The sequence below is a fragment of the Phocoena phocoena genome, chromosome 9 (genome assembly GCF_963924675.1).
Source record: "Phocoena phocoena chromosome 9, mPhoPho1.1, whole genome shotgun sequence".
NCBI lineage: Eukaryota > Metazoa > Chordata > Mammalia > Artiodactyla > Phocoenidae > Phocoena > Phocoena phocoena.
The window spans coordinates 82150241-82168600 of NC_089227.1; the positions used below are offsets into that span (position 1 = coordinate 82150241).

General features: G+C 45.4%; 1 protein-coding gene across 1 annotated transcript in view; it reads left to right on the forward strand.

The window, feature by feature from the left end:
• Positions 1–18360, forward strand: part of SND1 (staphylococcal nuclease and tudor domain containing 1) — a 419523-nt gene that overhangs the window by 230534 nt on the left and 170629 nt on the right. Inside the window, exon 13 of the mRNA XM_065883390.1 lies at positions 2983–3093. Coding sequence (XP_065739462.1) covers positions 2983–3093 — 111 coding nt within the window. The remainder of the gene's footprint in view (positions 1–2982; positions 3094–18360) is intronic.

An 18360-nucleotide genomic window follows, 5' to 3' on the forward strand; every position in this document is an offset into this window, starting at 1 on the left:
GAATGAGAGAGTCAAGTACATGTATCTAGGCTAATTCCATTTTAGTTGTCTCCCTTTCATTCTCTCTCTCTTTTTTAAATTTATCTATTTTATTTTTGGCAGCACTGGGTCTTTGTTGCTGCACGCAGACTTTCTCTAGTTGCGGCGAGCGGGGGCTTCTCTTCCTGTGGAGCACGGACTCTAGGCGTGCGGCCTTCAGTAGTTGTGGCACGTGGGCCTCAGTAGTTGTGGCTTGCGGGCTCTAGAGTGTAGGCTCAGTAGTTGTGGCACATGGGCTCAGTTGCTCCACTGCATGTGGGATCTTCCCGGACCAGGGCTTGAATCCATGTCCCCTGCGTTGACAGGAGGATTCCTAACCACTGTGCCACCAGGGAAGCCCCCTTCCATTGTCTTTAAATACAAGTGTTAGATAATGGAGAGGAGAATAACAAAAGCTGGGAAGGCATGTAGAAAGCTTTTGTCCTTAATTCTATGCTGGGCAAGCTTGGCTAATAAATGCTTAGGATAAGAAATAAAGTTCCAGTGCTGTATTTCCAAAACGATCAGATGTTTTTCTCATACTTGGATACAGAGCAAGAAAGACACAGCCCTTGCCCTCTCAGACTTCGTAATTTCAAGTTGGAAGATAGATGATGAATTAATTGTAATATGCTGTGATGTCACAGGGGAGCACGCACCAAGAAGAAAATACATGTGGTGTGATTCTCACATGCCTGGCTCGTAGGAAGGGCTCCATAGTGATGTCTGTCATTGTTTCCTGTGTTTTTACCCTCCATGCTGCTGACTACTAGCATCGAACCATTCTTCCAGGAGAAGTCTGTATTTAGGGAAAAGAAGCTAAGGGAATATGGCTCACACTGAAGCTTTGGAGAAAAGGGAGGGAAGGTGGTGGGCAGGCTGTGGATTTTAGAATCTGAGGCCCTAACTGGTTTGTAGACATTTGCTGGCAGGATCTGGAGGGCAAAAACCCTGCAGGAGAGGGAAGGGTTGTGCCCTTGGTTCTCTGCTGGCCACATAGGCACTCAGTTCAGTACTGTGAATTGATTGGAGCAGAATTAACCAGGGTGGATCATTAAACATTTGTGCTATTTTGCTTAATATCCTCTAGCTTTTCATATAGAAGCTTATTTGTGTGAATTCTCCCTCTTCTGCCCTGTCATTCCAACTTTCTCCTCCAGACCCCACGTGTTGACTGTAAAATGTCAATGCACCGTTATTCCAAATGCACTAGTACCAAACGTGTCTTTGTTCTTCTGGCATTTCCAATCACTAAGCCGTCTCAACCTGTCACAGGTGGGCTCGTGCCCATCTTCTCTCTGGCCTCTTGGTGGGCGGAGCCTCTCTCCTGCCCTTTCAGGCCTTTGGTGACACCCTTAGTTAAATTCTCCCCATACAGCATCATCTACAGCTGCTGATTTGGGGCTGCTGGCATTCTCCACTCTGCCAAACCCAGCTCTGTGATAATGACAGCGTTTGCCAGCACGCTTGTGCGGTGACTCAGGAAACAGGGTGGCCAGCAAAGCAGCCTCTTTGTGGGAGTGGATTTTGAGAAGTGCTAATTCCGTGGCGGTTTGGAGATATTAATATCGTGCTGGCAGTAGATAAGCAGGCAGCAGAGGCAGCAGAGGGGCACAGAATGAGAAGAGAATCAGCCACAGCATCTTTTCCTCCTTTATCTACCCGCACATATCCCCCCTCCCCTTTTTTAAAGTAAATTCCTGGGTTTTGATGAAGAGAACCCTTAAGTGGCTTAAACACGCCTGTAGACTGCTTAGCCCGGCTCACTGCATCCCCGCAGTCTGAGAGTCTAAGAACCACTAGATTTAACTGCATTCCCCAGCGACACTAAATCGTAGCATATGGTACAGTAGCCTATTGCTTACCGTCCCTCCTCCCTAAAGGGCAGCTCACCAGATGGTCTGAGTGGGGCCTTTGGTGTAATTACGACAGACACAAAGAAAGATATAACCGCCGCTCTCCCCCAGTGATATTATGCCTCTTGCTTTGCGGTACTTGGCTACAGGTAACTTTTGAAAATTTGTTTTCGCAGTTTTATTTCTGTCCATCAAAGGTCCCTTTCCACGTTGGGGGGAGGGGGAACCATGCAGATACGCTTCGTTAGTTGTCTGAGCGCCATTCCCAGTGTCCTCTTCTGAGTAGATGGAAGCCACGCACAGTGACCCCGCTTTCTTTTGCTGGTGAGGAAAAGATTCAGCACGTTGGAGAAATGTTTTTGAAGCAGGATTCTAATCTGAATATCCTGTGGTCCTAAAAGTACTGTTGGGAGTATTGCTCCAAAGCTGGTCATCACAGGGTTTATACTTTTTACTTTGTTCCCCTGACTCATGCAGTTTTTTTAAAAGATCTTTCATTCCACCCCAATGCCTCGCCCTCTCCCTCCCCCCCGCAATTCCTTCCTAGCCTCACCTCCTCCGAGCCCCCTTTGGGTTGAGGGGAGAGCCCATGTTGGAAGTTCTGATGAGGAGAGACGCACTTTGAGTGTTACGTGAAACCAGTGTTCCCAACATTGCCAAACTGGAACACGGTATTTTCTAGTTCCCATATAGGCTAGAAAGGAGATTTTGAGAAATTTAGGTCATGCTTTTATGTGCTTTGTTTTTTTTTTAATCTGCGTGCCTGATATTTTAGAGCAGACTTTTCTTGAGGGTAGTGGCTTGTTTATAACATTCTGTAAATAGCCCTGCGTAATGTGGGCTTTTTACAGATATTTTCTGCCAGGTTTTATGTATGGATTGATATAGCATCTGACTGTACTAACCAGAAAAATGCTGAGCCAGGGGACTTGGTTATTCCTCCTTTTTATTTGGATTTCTAGCTTAGCAACTCATTGGTCTTGAAATCCTTGGCTTCCCCCTCCCTCTGCCAGGATGCGTTAAGACCTCCAGGTGCTATCTTATTATTGCTGTTGACTGAGCCCCACATGCACCTCAAGTGCTCACTGGCCTATCTTTTCTGTTGCAGAAACATTGCCGAGGCCCTTGTCAGCAAAGGTCTGGCCACGGTGATCAGGTACCGGCAGGATGACGACCAGCGGTCCTCTCACTATGATGAACTGCTCGCCGCCGAGGCCAGGTGAGATGCATAATTTAAATTAAAGTGAATGCCTTGGGTCCCAGGGCCCCACTTTTTTCTTTCCCACTGTCCTGCCCATCGCTGAGCAGAATGCGACAGAAAACAACATGCTGAGAAAGCTTGTGTTCTTTTATTATTCCAGCTTTTCCCCATCAAAAGAAAAGGGACCTCACTTCAAACTCGCAATCTAACCTTGGTTAAACACTCTTGGGCCTCTATATTTTTAAATCTGCAAAATTTAGGCATATATTAGATATGATCTTCTAGTAGATGCCGTAAAATGAATGACAGATGAGAAACTTATACGTGGTATTTTTATCTCCATCATCCTTTCCTTCCCTGGGACAAACAGTGGAGCCCTGCTTACTGTGCAGGACGTTTGCCTCGGGTTCTTCCCTGCAGAGGCCTCTGCTCCCCGGCCCCTCCCATTTGTCACCTCTAGACCTTTTGTCACATACAAAGGAAATGAAAACATTTATTAGGAAATGAGTTTGCATTTCACACTTCTGACAGCTGGCAGGAGAGCATTTGTGAGAAGCCCTGTGACATTTTCCTTTTGTCCTTCATCCCCATGGCTGGTTGCCCCAAGGACATGCTTGCTGCTCAGCAGTATTTCTTACCAGGAGTTCCTCAAGGCTCTTTCTCATGGGGCCTTGTGTCACTGGGCGGTGCTGGGAACAAAGCGATTCCTCCAGCCTTCCCGGGAAACAGAGCCAGAACTTGGTGATGATCGCTGTTCTGACTCGGAGCTTATCAGACTGCTGGGCTCAACCAGAATGTGTCCATTGTTTCAAAGTGATTGCAGGCGCTTGCCTCATGCAGATGTTTTTCTGTGACCTAGGACGTAGTTTGTTCTAGAAGTTTGGTAATTGCCAGGTTATGCTCCACCGTTAGAGGAGGAATGAGTTTGAGCACATGCTGTCTATACTTTAGACTTCGTCACTGAGATCACTTCTCTTGCTCTTTGGCCCAGAACATTGCCCTAATACATGACATTTACCTCTAACATCATGTCACATCCTGATGGATAGGGCATCTGTAGAATGTCACACAGAATGTCAGCTAAGAAAGCCATCTGTCAGGTTGCTGTGGCTTTTTGGATTCTTTCCTGTGGGCTTTTCCCAGTAGGACCTGCCTAGGACCTAAGTCTTCAGCACAAAGTTCAGTATCTTTGGTTGCTTGAGGCTCATTCATGTCTAGTGTAAAATAATATGATGTATAGTCCATAACTGGTGTTTCTCTTCAATCCTTTCTCACTTCCTTATTCTTCTCTCCCAGCGAACTAAGCCAACTGGGCTGAAAGAACCCATAGCGGGAGATGTGTCTTCACATCTCTGACTACTATTTGATGATCTTGCTATTCTAGGAAATGGGCAATGATTAGACTGTTCTTTAGGTGGGATCTTGGGGGTGGGGGTGGGGAGGTTCATTCTGGGCATGCTCAGTCTGATCTGGTGGCAACTTGGAGAAGCGGTTATGTATTCCCAGTGTAGCAAGAGCACTTAGCAATACAGTGGGATCTAGAGTCCCATTTTCTGCCCTGGGTTCACTCTGCCACTGGTGAATATTTAACTCTGACAGGCAGGTAAACATGAAAATAATTTGCCTAGCTGCTCTGGAAAGTGAGGCCACAACAGCCTCTCTTATTATGCTGTTGTGCTACAATGTTTAACGAGGAGGCAGAGATAGGTGACATTTTTTAGGTTTTAAAAAGAAAACAGCCTTTTTAGTCTGGTACTCATTTCGAGCTGGTAGAATGTAACAAGACACTTGCCTGTTAAAGCAGTGAGCTGCCTAGAGATAATTGTGTCGAGCCACTGCTTTCAGACGGGTGGTGGAAAAACTGGCTCCGGAGTCATTGCACTGCTGCAGGTAGAGTAAACGGAGAGAAATTAAGCACTTCCCCTGGCCAGTGAGTCATTGCGCCATTGCCATGGGGCAGTACACATCTTAGAAAGCTTTAGGAGAAGTGGCCCACATGGCCTGCGAATGAGTCCTCCTTGGGAGCGGTGCTGTCCACAAGCCCGATGCCAACCCCAGCGAGAAAGACCAGAACACCTGCCAGATAGGAATGGTGGCCTTATAGCCATTGAAGACTATTTTCAGTGCAGAATGCACCCCCATTTTTGGGAAAATGATAGTCGACCTCACCGCAAGAGCACCTCTTCTCTGACACTGCTTTATTTTAGGTTGCCTTCGGTTTGAAGCACTCTGGCCCCTATGAGATATTCCCTGTGGTTTTTTTTTTTTTTAGTTATGTATGTATGTATGTATGTATGGCTGCGTTGGGTCTTCGTTGCTGCGCGCAGGCTTTCTCTAGTTGCGGCAAGCAGGGGCTTCTCTTGGTGCGGAGCACGGACTCTAGGTGTGCGGGCTTCAGTAGTTGCAGCACATGGACTCAGTAGTTGTGGCTTGCGGGCTCTAGAGCACAGGCTCAGTAGTTGTGGCACACGGGCTTAGTTGCTCCGCGGCGTGTGGGATCTTCCCGGATCAGGCATCGAACCCGTGTGTCCCCTGCATTGACAGGCAGATTCTTAACCACTGCGCCACCAGGGAAGCCCTCCCTGTGCTTTTACATGCTGCTTCTGCCCCTTATCCTACCTGTCCAGTGAATATGATCTGACTTTAGGGTTGTTTTCCTCTAGATAGATGAGCTATATTTTTTTCCAGTCGGCCTTGTAATTATTATGCCCCTGTCCATGCGGTCCCTCTACCTCCCAGCTGAGTGTCCTCTGCAGATCTCATTAGCGAGTTGTTTACTCCTTTCCTTGGCCCTGAATAGAACCCCTAAACAAGAATGGCTTTGCTGTTGACCCCAAGTCTTTCACCGCTTGGACTGTCACTTAACTGTCTTTGTTTATCATCCTTCAGCCACTTTTTAAACTCCAGTGATTGTGTACTGAACCAAGCCAATTTGAATTAATTTCCCAAGTAAAATTTCTTGAGGTACTGTATCTAATGCTTTAGCAAAGGCCAAATTAGTAACATCTGCTGTGTTCATGGCAAGTCACTCATCCTGGAAGTCTTTTGGTCAATAATAAGTGGGTGAACGTAACATGGCAAGGCCAGCATTCTCTTGAGTCCCTGCCCACAGGGCTGGTGGTTCCAAGAGACTTCTTTGTCCCTGTCCCCTGGATCCCTGTTGTTCTCTCTGGTTATCACTAGTGATCTCGGCATTGGTGCCCAGTGTTCTGCCATTGACTTTGCTTTCCAGAGCACTGCTTGGCCGTTAATCCTTTAAGAGGACGTTGTAAGCTTTGGGGGAAGGGCAGCCTGTTAACTCTGTCTTTTCGGGTCAGCCAGCTGCCTGCGCGGGAGTTGATGAGCTTTCTCAGGGCTCTGCAGCTGCTGCTTCCTCTGCAAGGGCGTATGATCTGCCAACCTTTCTCAGATCATCTGATGGGAGCTCAGAGAATGACGCGTTAGGCGTGTGTTGGGAGACCAGGTGAGACAGAAGAGGAAGAAGAATGCCAGTTTGCGGCTGCCTATGCTTTCAGGCGTATCCACCTGCCCGCCAGAAAGGAGCTCATCGTACCCCCCTCAGCAGCTCTGTTTCGTGTGCCTGACCCTTCTCAGTGCCTTCATTCGGATGCCTGTCTGCTTTTGGGAAACCCTCTACATGCCTCAAACACATGGCGCATCTAGAGGAAGCCACATCTTTCTTGTTTAAAGGATAAATGAACCCCTAATTCCCGACAGGCGGCCTTCCTTTCTAGTTCACTTGTCTATCATCAGCTGCCTCTTCCCTCCTTACCTTGTGTCCTGGCAAAATAAAGGTTTGGCACTTATGTGTGTATTTTTGAGCCTTGCTTCTCTGTGGGCTCCATTGAAAAGCCCTTGCTTGTGTCCCAGTCCTCTGAGAGCTCCATTGTGTCCTCCATATTCATAGCAAAAAGAATTTAGGTACAGCTGACCCACACTTTCTGATGCCACTCCTGAACTTGGTCTCCCCCCCTTTTAGGGGCATCATGTGGACTGCTTTGGCAGTGTGTCACATCATTTCTTTTCTGCACCGTTCTAATTTTTCACCCCCATATTGGCTTCCCAACATTTCCCATTCTTGTTTGACTTCAGTATTTCTCAGCCAGCGGGCCGGCTGCTTTGTCTGTCTTGATGAGTGTTCTAAGCTTAAGGCAGGGCTTTGACTCCTACAGAGAATCTCATATTCTTCTGAGGTATTTCCAAGATACTGAGCCATTATGGAGACCCTTCTTATTTTCTAAGGTATTACACAGTCTCAAACTCTGTGTATTTGATATAACACATCCTGTTTGATTTTAAACAGAACAGAATGTGAATTCCCCTAGCATTCTACAGGTCTTCCCGATGGGCTTTTGTTGAGCTCATTATGGACACTAAAGATAATCTGGCAATGCGTGGAATCAAAGCCTGGCTGTGTGCCCTGTTTTCCTTGGACATCCTGACCTGTAGGATATCATCCGTCTGCATCCACCTAAAGCTACTTTTATATTAAAATGTAATATTTGAAGGTTTCCTAGAAACCGTGAGTCTGTGGTTCATTGCAGGAAAATACAGGAGTTGTTAGTTCACAAGTTGGGCTTTATTCCTTGAAGGTACCCGTTAATTCTAAGATTTTGTGATTTCAAGATAGAATGTATATATTCAGAAAAGAAATTTATGCCCCAGCTTGACAGTGGGAAAGCAGTTGTATTGAACAACCTAGGGTCTGAGCAGATTTAAATGAATTTAGATTCATTCTGGACATACAGAATGAGGTTAGGGTTATCTCGGGAAAAGAGAAAAGGGCAGGCTCTCTCTTATCTTTTCCTGTGTGTTCTCTTTCTTGCCAGGCACACTGCAGATTAAGGAAACTGTGGTGTTGTCCTCCCTCTCGGCGAGGCAAGCGTGAGCCTGCCCTGGCTCAGCTCTGCCTGGGCTCCGAGTCCTCCCTGACCCTGCAGGGACCTCCTGTTTCTGATTGAGTGAACCTTGCAACTTCCCTTTTCTTTAAAAACAAAAGCAACCAGTGCTCCTGTCTGCTGACTTTTGCATCTCCAACCTCCAAACCCTGTAAACACCAGCCCTTCATTAAAACCCTATCAAATTTCTTTTGCTTTTACCCAACCAACTTGGTTGATAGCGCCCTCCCTGTTGTAGAATTCACTCTGCTTGGACCTCTAGGAAATCTGTGTTGGCATTTCCATCACAGACTTTGATCAGAAGGCTATGAACTTGTTGGTAACTCTTCCCTAGGCCAATACCTGTAGTCATTATTAAGGGGGAAACTGTTTCAAGTACAAACCTCTCTCGGTGTTGCAGTTACTGCGTCTGCATTGGGCTTACTGACTTCCATGCTCTTGTAGCAGTGAACGGTAAATGTATTTTGCATTTTTATAATACCACTGGGAGAGAAGTATGCTTGATTTCCCACTCCTGACTGAGCCAGAGCAGCTCCACTTTTTTTTTTTTTTTTTTTTCGGAATTTTCCCACAAAATTTTAATAGGTGGAGGAAAAAAATGACTTGTGCATAAAAAAATACAAAACTTTTTTAAAGGGTCTTTCTTACCTGTGCCTTCAACTTAACTGGCATTTACAGTGCTGTTTATGAATGAAACGTGAAGACTTACCAGCATTTTTTTTTGCTCTCTGTTGCTTTAATTGGAAGAGGTCAGCATTACTGGCTTGACACTGTTCTGACTTGCGAAATGCCTTTGGTATGAAGCAGGTTTCACCTTCCTACCGATCCGGTGAGAAAACTGGTGTTGAGGTTGGGTCTGTGTTTTGAAAATTTGAAACTAATATATCTTATCACAATGTATAGACTGAATAGGACCTCTGGGTGTTGCTGCTTTTCCTATGCTCTTTTCTTACCTGTTTTCTCAGCCCCTCTTTTTCTCCCTCTGCATCATGAACACTGCCTGCCTGATATCTTTTTTATTCCATCTCTCACTTCTATTAAATTTTCCCATGAGGGCATCTCCCTGAAATTCATCTCTTCCGTCCAGCCTCTGTTCTTCTCAATAGTTTAATGGTACAGCTTTAATAAACCAAGATTTCTCGCTTTCAACCTAATGACCTGAACCAAGTGAAAATTCTCTTTGCATAAAACTAGATCCTAGTGAATACTGTTAAAAACAGAGCTTTGATTTGAAGTTTTTCTCTTTCCTTCACTGTTGAATTCCTGTAGCGCCAGAGTGCCGTTGGATTTTTGTAGGCCAGGCATTATAGAAAGCTGGAGTTGGGTGAATTACCTGCTGCCCTCTTCACCCGGCTGTGTTACATCATGCTGGTGCAAATGGGAGGCCAGCGTGAGAAAGGAGGCTGGTCTTTCTGTTCAGTATCCTAATGGCTTCTTTTCTTCCTTAACCCTGGAAGTGCACTCCCCGCTAGATTTGGGGCTTGCCCTTGCCCTGGTGGCACGGCCAGAGGTTGCTAATGAGATTCAGCACGTGTTAGTGTTGGGGGGCGTTTCACTGTTGGGGGGTAGGGTACATCAGCTCCTGCAATGGATGTGATAACAGGAAAATGCATTAAAAGAGCTGGTGTGGGGAAGTGATTTAACGATACAGCTGAATGTGGGGAAATTTAGCTTTTCCCTTTCTTCGGAAGAGATGATGCACTCAACATCCAAATAGCAGTAATCAATCTGCATTTAAGGCGGCACAAATGGCCACTTCTGGAGAGCTGTATAATATCTCCATCTCCAAACAGTTTTCTCTTTCAGGATATTAAGAGGATCTGTTCACTCTTCATCCTGTCTTTCTTCCCCACTCCCAGTTCCATCTGATACAACTCAAACTGTGAGACTCGTCTTGATGACTAGTGTGAGGGGTTTGGGGTAAAGTCGGAACCCATTAGCTTCAGCTCCTGTGTTGTACACAAGGTGTGGGTAGTTCTATAGGTCACGGTCAAATAATGAACTCACAGTAAGAAGTCCTCCTTGCCCAGTCTTTCCTGTAATTATTAATCTGCACTGGTTGTGTTCTTTCAGAGGAAGTTGTTCTAGACGAACCTTCCTAATTAACTTGGTCCCCCCCCTCCACCCAGCTGTGACCGTTTGTCCACAGCACCTTGTCTGTTCTCTACCATCTCAGTGTTCTCTTGGCTAAAAGGCTCTAGTTCCTCTCACACAAGCCCTAAGTATTTGAGGTTTCAAAATATTTACAACATATTTCAAAACACTTGAAGATTATCATACTGGGAACATAATTTTAATCCCAAATAAGTTATAATAATAAAGTGATAACATTTGACCCTTGACATTTTTGAATGTCTCATAACTTGACTCCCTAAACCACTGGTTCCCATAGGATGGTCCTCAGACCAGCAGCGTCATTTTCACCGGGGAACTTATTAGACATGTGAGTTCTCAGGTCTCCCCACATCTCCATTGCCCCAGACCTACCGAATCAGAAACTGGGGTTGAGTCCCAGCAATCTCTTTTCACGCGTCCTTCAGGTTGTTGTAATGCACATGAAAATTTGAGAACCACTGCCCTAAACAATTCACCACTGTTTTGTTTTGTTTTGGTTTTTAAGAAAAAATCAAAATGTGTGTAATTTACGGCACATTAGTAATTTAATAGTTGGAATTGTAACCATGTGTAAAAGGTAATAGAGACTAAGGCATGGAATGGATAAGCTTTCAATCTCTTTGGATTTCTGTCCTAGCTATGCCTTCCCTGCCAGGCATACTTGTTCCTCACCAAGCCCATTGAATAGTTCTGTATTCCTTCCCTGTGACCTCTCTTTCCCCTTCCTCATACCCTGCGTTCGTGGCTTCTGAACTGAATTCCTTCTGAGTAGCCTCTACCAGCTCTTGGCTAATTTAATGTGAAACGATCTTAAGGGTTGCTGTGCTTGCTTGATTTGCCTCATCTGCGGTGTCAGGGGGCTGAGTGGGTCGGAGAGCCGAGTGTCTATTACAGATATCCCTATCCTACTTTTGCTCTAATCCTTGGAAATCTCTCCAGAGGACTGTAGTTCAAATAATTAATCACCAGTACATCAATGCACCGAATTTTATAGCTACTTGTGAAGGGGAAGTCTCCTTCATAGCTTCCTTTCGTTTGTAAGACTCTTTGCATCTAAATTTCTTGTAAACTCCCTCATGCATATGTTATCTCCTCAGCTGCCCCTGACTCCCCTCCTCCAGCTCTGGGCCTGGAAGTTGAGAAGGCTTACTTCCCATGCCTCTTGCTTCTGCATCAAGTTCAGAGAGCCAGATCTCAAGTGGATGGCAGTGAATCTTTTCCAGCAGGTCCCTGTAAGTGTACTCACATCGGAAAAACCATTTTTCCCAGCAGTAAGCCTGTTGCGTCTTTTGACTGAGGAAAAAGCATTAAAATGTTCTCTAATTTATTCATTTTACAGTAACAAACATCAGGTGCATTGGGGGAGAAAATAAAATGTGTGGTCTAGTGGGGTTTTGGATGAGCAAGTAAATAATTGCAAATATAATTATAAGCATGGAGGTACCAGTGGGTACCTGGGACGGAGCACCTAAATCAACGGGTTTATCCACAAATAGAGTCCACGAGGCAAGGCGTGTTCTGTCTGGGTTGCCTTGGGAAAGGGAGATGGAAGACAGGAATAGTGCTTTGCTGACCTGTGACACAGCCATTCCACTTCCGTGAATTTATTCTAAGGAATAATTAGGGAGGTGCCTGACAGTTTAAGAGTTATTCCTTTGGCATTATTTATAGTACCGGAAGTATTATACTGGACTATTAACATTCACATAAATATCTAGCAGTAGGCAATTGAGTAAATTATGGAATGTGTATCATGTTATGGACTTACGTGAAGTTATTCAAAATGATGTAATAAAACTAATACTACAAGGAAGTGTTCATTTAGTTATTGTTTCTGGGGGAAAAAACAATCGCCAGACTTTTCCCACAATTTAAGTGGGTGGGTATGTGTATATAAACACTTAGAAATTTTGTTAATGATGCTTTTATCTTGGAATTGAATTACGCATCGTTCTTTCTCCTGCTTTTTCTCTGGCCCTGTATTTCTGTATTGTCTCTGTGATCAAGACATGAAAACATTTGGGACTTCCCTGACGGTCCAGTGGTTAAGACTCTGCGCTTCCACTGCAGGGGTTGTGGGTTTGATCCTGGTCGGGGAGCTAAGTTCCTGAATTCCACATGGCACGGCCAAAAAATAAAAATAAATAAAAAGATATGAAAAAATTATAAAACCAGTGTCATTGAGGCAATTTTGAGTTGTCATTGCCTCTCATCTCATCTCACCTTTCTGCAGTCTTGTCCTCTCAAGAAGACTTTATTTATTTTTTATAAATTTATTTATTTTATTTATGGCTGCGTTGGGTCTTCGTTGCTGCACGCGGGCTTTTCTCTGGTTGCAGCGAGCGGGGGCTACTCTTCGTTGAGGTGCACGGGCTTCTCATTGCAGTGGCTTCTCTTCTTGGGAGCATGGGTTCTAGGCGCACGGGCTTCAGTAGTGGTGGCACATGGGCTCAGCAGTTGTGGCTCGCGGGCTCTAGAGCGCAGGCTCAGTAGTTGTGGCACATGGGCTTAGTTGCTCCGCGGCATGTGGGATCTTCCCAGACCAGGGCTTGAACCCGTGTCTCCTGCATTGGCAGGCAGATTCTTAACCACTGCACCACCAGGGAAGCCCCTCAAGAAGACTTTAGACTGACACTGACCATTTCTACCTGCTCTAGTAGTCCTTTGGTCCTAATCTGGGACAGCGTGGTCTGCTTGTGTTTCCCATGAATCTAATATTGGGCTACGTCTTCTCTGGTGATTCTCTGCCAGAGCTCAGTTTTTCCCCCTCTCTTAACCTGAGCACAGCAGATCAGATGTCACACCTGGTGGAACAGCAATGCGTCTTCGTTTCTTCTTATATTAGTTTTCGATGAGGTGGCCCAGAGTTCCTTGTTATTTGCTCCGCTGCCTCATAATACCTCCTGACTCGTTAGTTCACTGACCTCCCGTTGACCACAGCACTCAATTTCCTCCTTTCCAGTCTCTGTACTCTCCATCTTTTCTGTCTTATCAGTAATTCTGGTTTTGTTGAAAATGCAGCTGCATAAGGCCCACCCACCATTGTGCACCTGTGCCTGCTCTGCGTCTCATTTTCCGAGTGTCAGGACCTGGTTGCTTCTTCCCGCTGCCAAGGAACCAGTAGAAAGACCAAAGGAGGTGTTCCTTTTTGCTGTGCTTCACTGCTGTATTCATCAGTATGATCTGATACACAATGAAAGCTTCTTTAGAACTTTAGCAAGTTGCTCATTCTTTGTTCTGCTTTTTATCCTTTTCCGTTGGAATTATTTTCCTTTCTCCTCAGTCATTTACCCTGTATTATCTAGTAGGTGTTTCTGACAATCCTGCCACTTGGTTCCATTTCACTGTTTATGGTGGCTGGAGCTTTGCTCCCGTCACTGCCTTTCAGACTATTGACCATCTCCTCTAGCTGTAGGACTCTTGAAGAAGGGAGTGAGAGGCTTTTGTTCTTGATGCACTTTTGCTTCTGCTTAGAGGCCAGGCTTTCAGCTCTTCTGCCTTGCCCCACTCCAAGTAGCAAAACCAAGATGTCTGCGACCTGGAGCATATATCGTGAACCTGCACCTCCAGGAGAGCCAGCAAGCCTCACTCTTCTGCGCCCTGCACTCAGTTGGCATTATCCATGTCTCCAATCTGAAATATCTTCCACTCTGCATTAGTCAGCGGGCGTTTGTTCAGCTTTACTAGACACACGGTCATTGAACTAGGCGACCCTGAGTTTAAAACTATGTGACATAGCTCTGTGTTAAGTACCGTAACGAGTATTAAGGATAGAATTCTAACCCTCAAAGGGCCTGTAGTCTAGCTGTAGAAATAAAGTGAACACATGATACAATTTGAAAATACTGCATTGCAGTTTAAACTGCATGATGAACTGAGTGATACACGTGCATGTACCCATTCACATGTATAATTCTGCCATTTCAGAGTAGTTCATAGATACTTCCAGTGTTCAAACAGCCCCCCACCTAGGACCCCAGGTTAACAATTCCTACGTGACAATTGTTTTATGATTGTGGTGAGGTGGTGGCTACTGATAAGCTGTAATTCTTTTCTTTCTCTAGTGTGGATCTATAAAGACAGTGTAATGAATAACTTGGACGTAGGGGGCCTGGGGCAGATGGACCTAATTGAATTAGGAGTAATGTGGAAATGGTGGGAAGACATAAACTCTGGGGCCCGTGAAAGCCAAGCATTATACTTTCCACTCGATGGATGTCACAGGCTGGTGGTCTTTGTTATGGGTATAAGTAGGGGAGCAAAATGAAAAAATCAATTCTGTGGAGAAGTCATGCAGCAGTGGTGTGCACCCTCAAAGGGACCTGAGTGGATTTAAAATATTCCTGATGTTATCTTGGAATAAATTGCTGTGGGCCTGGCCCAGGGGGGTTACAAAAAAGCCAAGTGAGCACAGTAGGAAGGAAGTTTTGGATGCAGGCAAGGAAGCAGAAGCACAGTTAAGGGACATTGTGGTTCCTGGTTACCAAGACAGTGTTGTTAAAGGGGAATGATGAATTCAGGGCCTCCTGATCTTCCTCGGCATTTCCCTGCTACCTCTCTGTGGTATGCTTTCTGTCACTTTATTTTCTTTGAATGCCTTTATGTATGAAAGTGGTTCTTTTTGAACTGGGAAACTGTTGGAGTTCCCATGCCCCAGAAAAATTCATATATATAATTCTACTACCACTTCAGGTTAGCTAATAGGTATTCCCAGCATCCTACGTAAAGCCCACTTATGTCGCCAGGTTAAGAATTCCTCGTGTGGCAACTATTTTATGATTGGGATAAGGTTGAATCTAGGTTGATAAGGTTGAATCTAACCAAAGTCTTTGAACTTTTTTTGTAAACTCACAAAAATATTCAGAATAATAATCTATACATTGAAATTAAGGTCATGGCCTCTTTGTTGGCACAAGATGAACTAATGACACAAGATGTCAGTGGTGCTAAGGCTTGTGCCTTGGAGAAGGAGGTTTTCTGCCTGTGCAAGGGGCCCCAAAACCGAAGAGCAAACTGTTTCTTCATATAAAGCGTGCTAGGTTCTAATTCTGTTGCGCTAAGCTAGCCGGGCTAATCTCCCTTTAACAACCTCCCTGCCTGCCTTTGCAGAGTTGATGGTTTTTATCTTCTAGTGGGAAGGCAGAAGTATCTCATACAGAAGAATTTCAGACTTCGTTGGTTAAAGGGAATAGTTTTCCAGTGATCTGAATGGGGTTCCTCTTCCACGCTATAGCTTCTAGAAGCTTCTAGAAGCAACCTAGAAAGCTGAGTTTTCATCCCTGTCCTTTACTGTTACCTCTTTGTAGGTATGTGGACGTTACTCACTTTTCCTGGCTGGTGACGATTTCTGTCCATTATTGACACTGCTGGTTGTTGCCATCTTTGTCCTGCGGCTGCTTGGAGAAGAAAGCCTCTGAGAGGAGCAGCCTGTGTTCTGCCCCCCTGCTTCCTTTCTCCTGGCTGGCCTGAGCTCCAGCCTGCCTTTGTGAGAAAGCAGCTATTAAGCAGACACAGCAGGTGAAGCTTAGAAGTCTGGAGTTTCATTCCTTGCCTAATGAAAAGGGATGTTGAGCCGTGGTTGCAGCCTGCAGGCAGCATGGAGAGGGGAGTTGGTGTTTGCTCTGTGGAGCAGGTATCAGTGGAAGCAAACCTGCTACCTTTATACCCTCCCAGGTCTCAAAGACAGAGGGCCCCAAACCTATCCCAGAGAAGGTGGGTTATGTAAGATACAGGGGTAGCCGCACCAGGAAATAATGATAAGGCAGCAGAACCAGGATCTTCCTGTTTTTATTTTCCTTATATACAACTGTTAGTAGGCAGGCATGTCATATATGGATGCTTGCATCCCGGAACAAAGGTATATATTATATTCCTTTCATTAACCGCACTGTGGTAAGCCTACCACTCTTGGTGTTTGCTCCTTACCTCTTTGAGATAAAAGCATGAATCTCTTTCTTTTTTTTTCTATATCTTTATTGGAGTATAATTGCTTTACAATGTTGTTAGTTTCTGCTGTACAACAAAGTGAATCAGCTAAATGTATGCATATATCCCCATATCACCTCCCTCCCAGCCTCCTGCACTGGGCGGTTCCCCCAGATCCCCTCCCTTCCCCCTCCCCTCCCCCTCCCGTGGCTTCAGCCTTGTGTCAGGCTGAGGGAGGTTTTCTGGGGATGGCTCACCTGGTGTCGTTTCTGCAGCAGCTGGCAAACAAGAACCAAAGCAACCTCAGCACAGGGAGGGAGACTCAAGCTGGCACTTGAGACCGTTTAGCTACTCAGTGATCCCTCACACTTTGCCGTCTGGGTTCAGCATACCACTTATACTTTAGAGGGCTTCCTGGGCGGGCAGCATTTGTGCTTAGTGTCTACAAATTATTAACTTTCAATTTTGTCTTTGTTTTTTTTTTTTTGGTACGTGGGCCTCTCCCTGCTGTGGCCTCTTCCGTTGCGGAGCACAGGCTCCGGACGCGCAGGCTCAGCGGCCATGGCTCATGGGCCCAGCCGCTCCGCGGCATGTGGGATCTTCCCAGAACACAGCACGAACCCGTGTCCCCTGCATCGGCAGGCGGACTCTCAACCACTGCGCCACCAGGGAAGCCCTTGTCTCTGTTTTGCTAAGAACTATTTCTCAGTTTAAATATCATGTTGCCTGAAATTTATCTAATTTAGCAATTGTATCTAAAGTGTGAAAAGATGAAGTCTTTGAAGGTTTTTCCAAAATTAATGCCTGAATGTAAACAAGTATCTAATTTTTTTTTAGGAACAAGGTAAGAGAATTTCTTCTTTTAATATTAAGACTTACTTCACTGTATGACAGTAAAATTAAGTGAGAAAGAGAAAAATAAATACCATATGCTAACACATATATATGGAATCTAAAAAAAAAACTGATTCTGAAGAACCTAGGGGCAGGACAGGAATAAAGACACAGACTTAGAGAATGGCCGCATAGCACAGGGAGATCAGCTTGGTGACCACCTAGCGGGTGGGATAGGGAGGGTGGGAGGGAGATGCAAGAGGGAGGAGATATGGGGATATATGTATATGTATAGCTGATTCACTTTGTTATAAAGCAGAAACTAACACACCATTGTAAAGCAATTATACTCCAATAAAGATGTTAAAAAATAAATAAAACAATGAAACAGGGCTTCCCTGGTGGCGCAGTGGTCGAGAGTCCGCCTGCCGTTGCAGGAAACACGGGTTCGTGCCCCGGTCCGGGAAGATCCCACATGCCGTGGAGTGGCTGGGCCCGTGAGCCATGGCCACTGAGCCTGTGCGTCCAGAGCCTATGCTCCGCAACAGGAGAGGCCACAACAGTGAGAGGCCCGTGTACCTCAAAAAAAAACAAAAAAACAATGAAACAGAAAAGACTTAATTTTAAAGAGTTCTGGATTGTTTCAGATGTCATATGTACACTATTATCCGTATTTTCTGCTTTGGGGTATTATGTTTTTCCCCTTGGGGTGGTATGTTTAATCTTGGTTAAGTGCTGAATTTCTGCTTATGGCACAAAGCTACTTTGGGGTCACAGAGAGAAGGCAGAATTGTAGGTTACCAGCTCACCATTTTTGCCTTGAGAACCTGTATTCTGACTTACTGCCCAGGCCCTGTTCTTTTTTCCTCGTAGTATATGAGGTGCTCTCCAACCCCCAGGAAAGGCCAGGAGTTCAGCAGTGTTCTCCGTGAACCATCTGTTTATTGGGCAGGTCCATGTATTTTGGTTGTTAGAAGAGGAGGCGGCTGTGGGCAACCTGTGCCCACGTGAGACCTGCAGAAAGCTGAGCAGGCCTCGCCTAGAAGAAAGGCGACTTACCTCAGGGTGGCAGTGAGCTCTTGCCTTGCCTCGCTGCGGGTTTGTTCCCAAGCCCCCTCCTTGGAGTTTATGGTAGCAAAATGGGGAAAGCCTGCTGATGGCAGAGGAGGCTGTAGAAGCAGGACACAAGCAGGATGTACACAGGGCTTTGGGAGATGGAAGAGTTAGAGCTACCATTAGTGTGCAGATCCCAAGGGACCAGGGGCTAAACCTGGTCCGTGGTCATTATCAGACACCCTGAACAGTAAATCACTGGACTGAAATTAAATGGAGCAGTTGTGACCCATTTGCAATTTCTAAAGCTGAAGCCCTTGATTCAGATTCAGGAGGAATCATGGGAGTCAAGGAACTTGGAAATGTTTTCTTTCAGCCAACAGTTCAGATTAGAATGAGTGTATGATTTTTTTCTTAATTCTGTACTTTGACTTCTTCCCCTCATCATGGAGTGGAAACT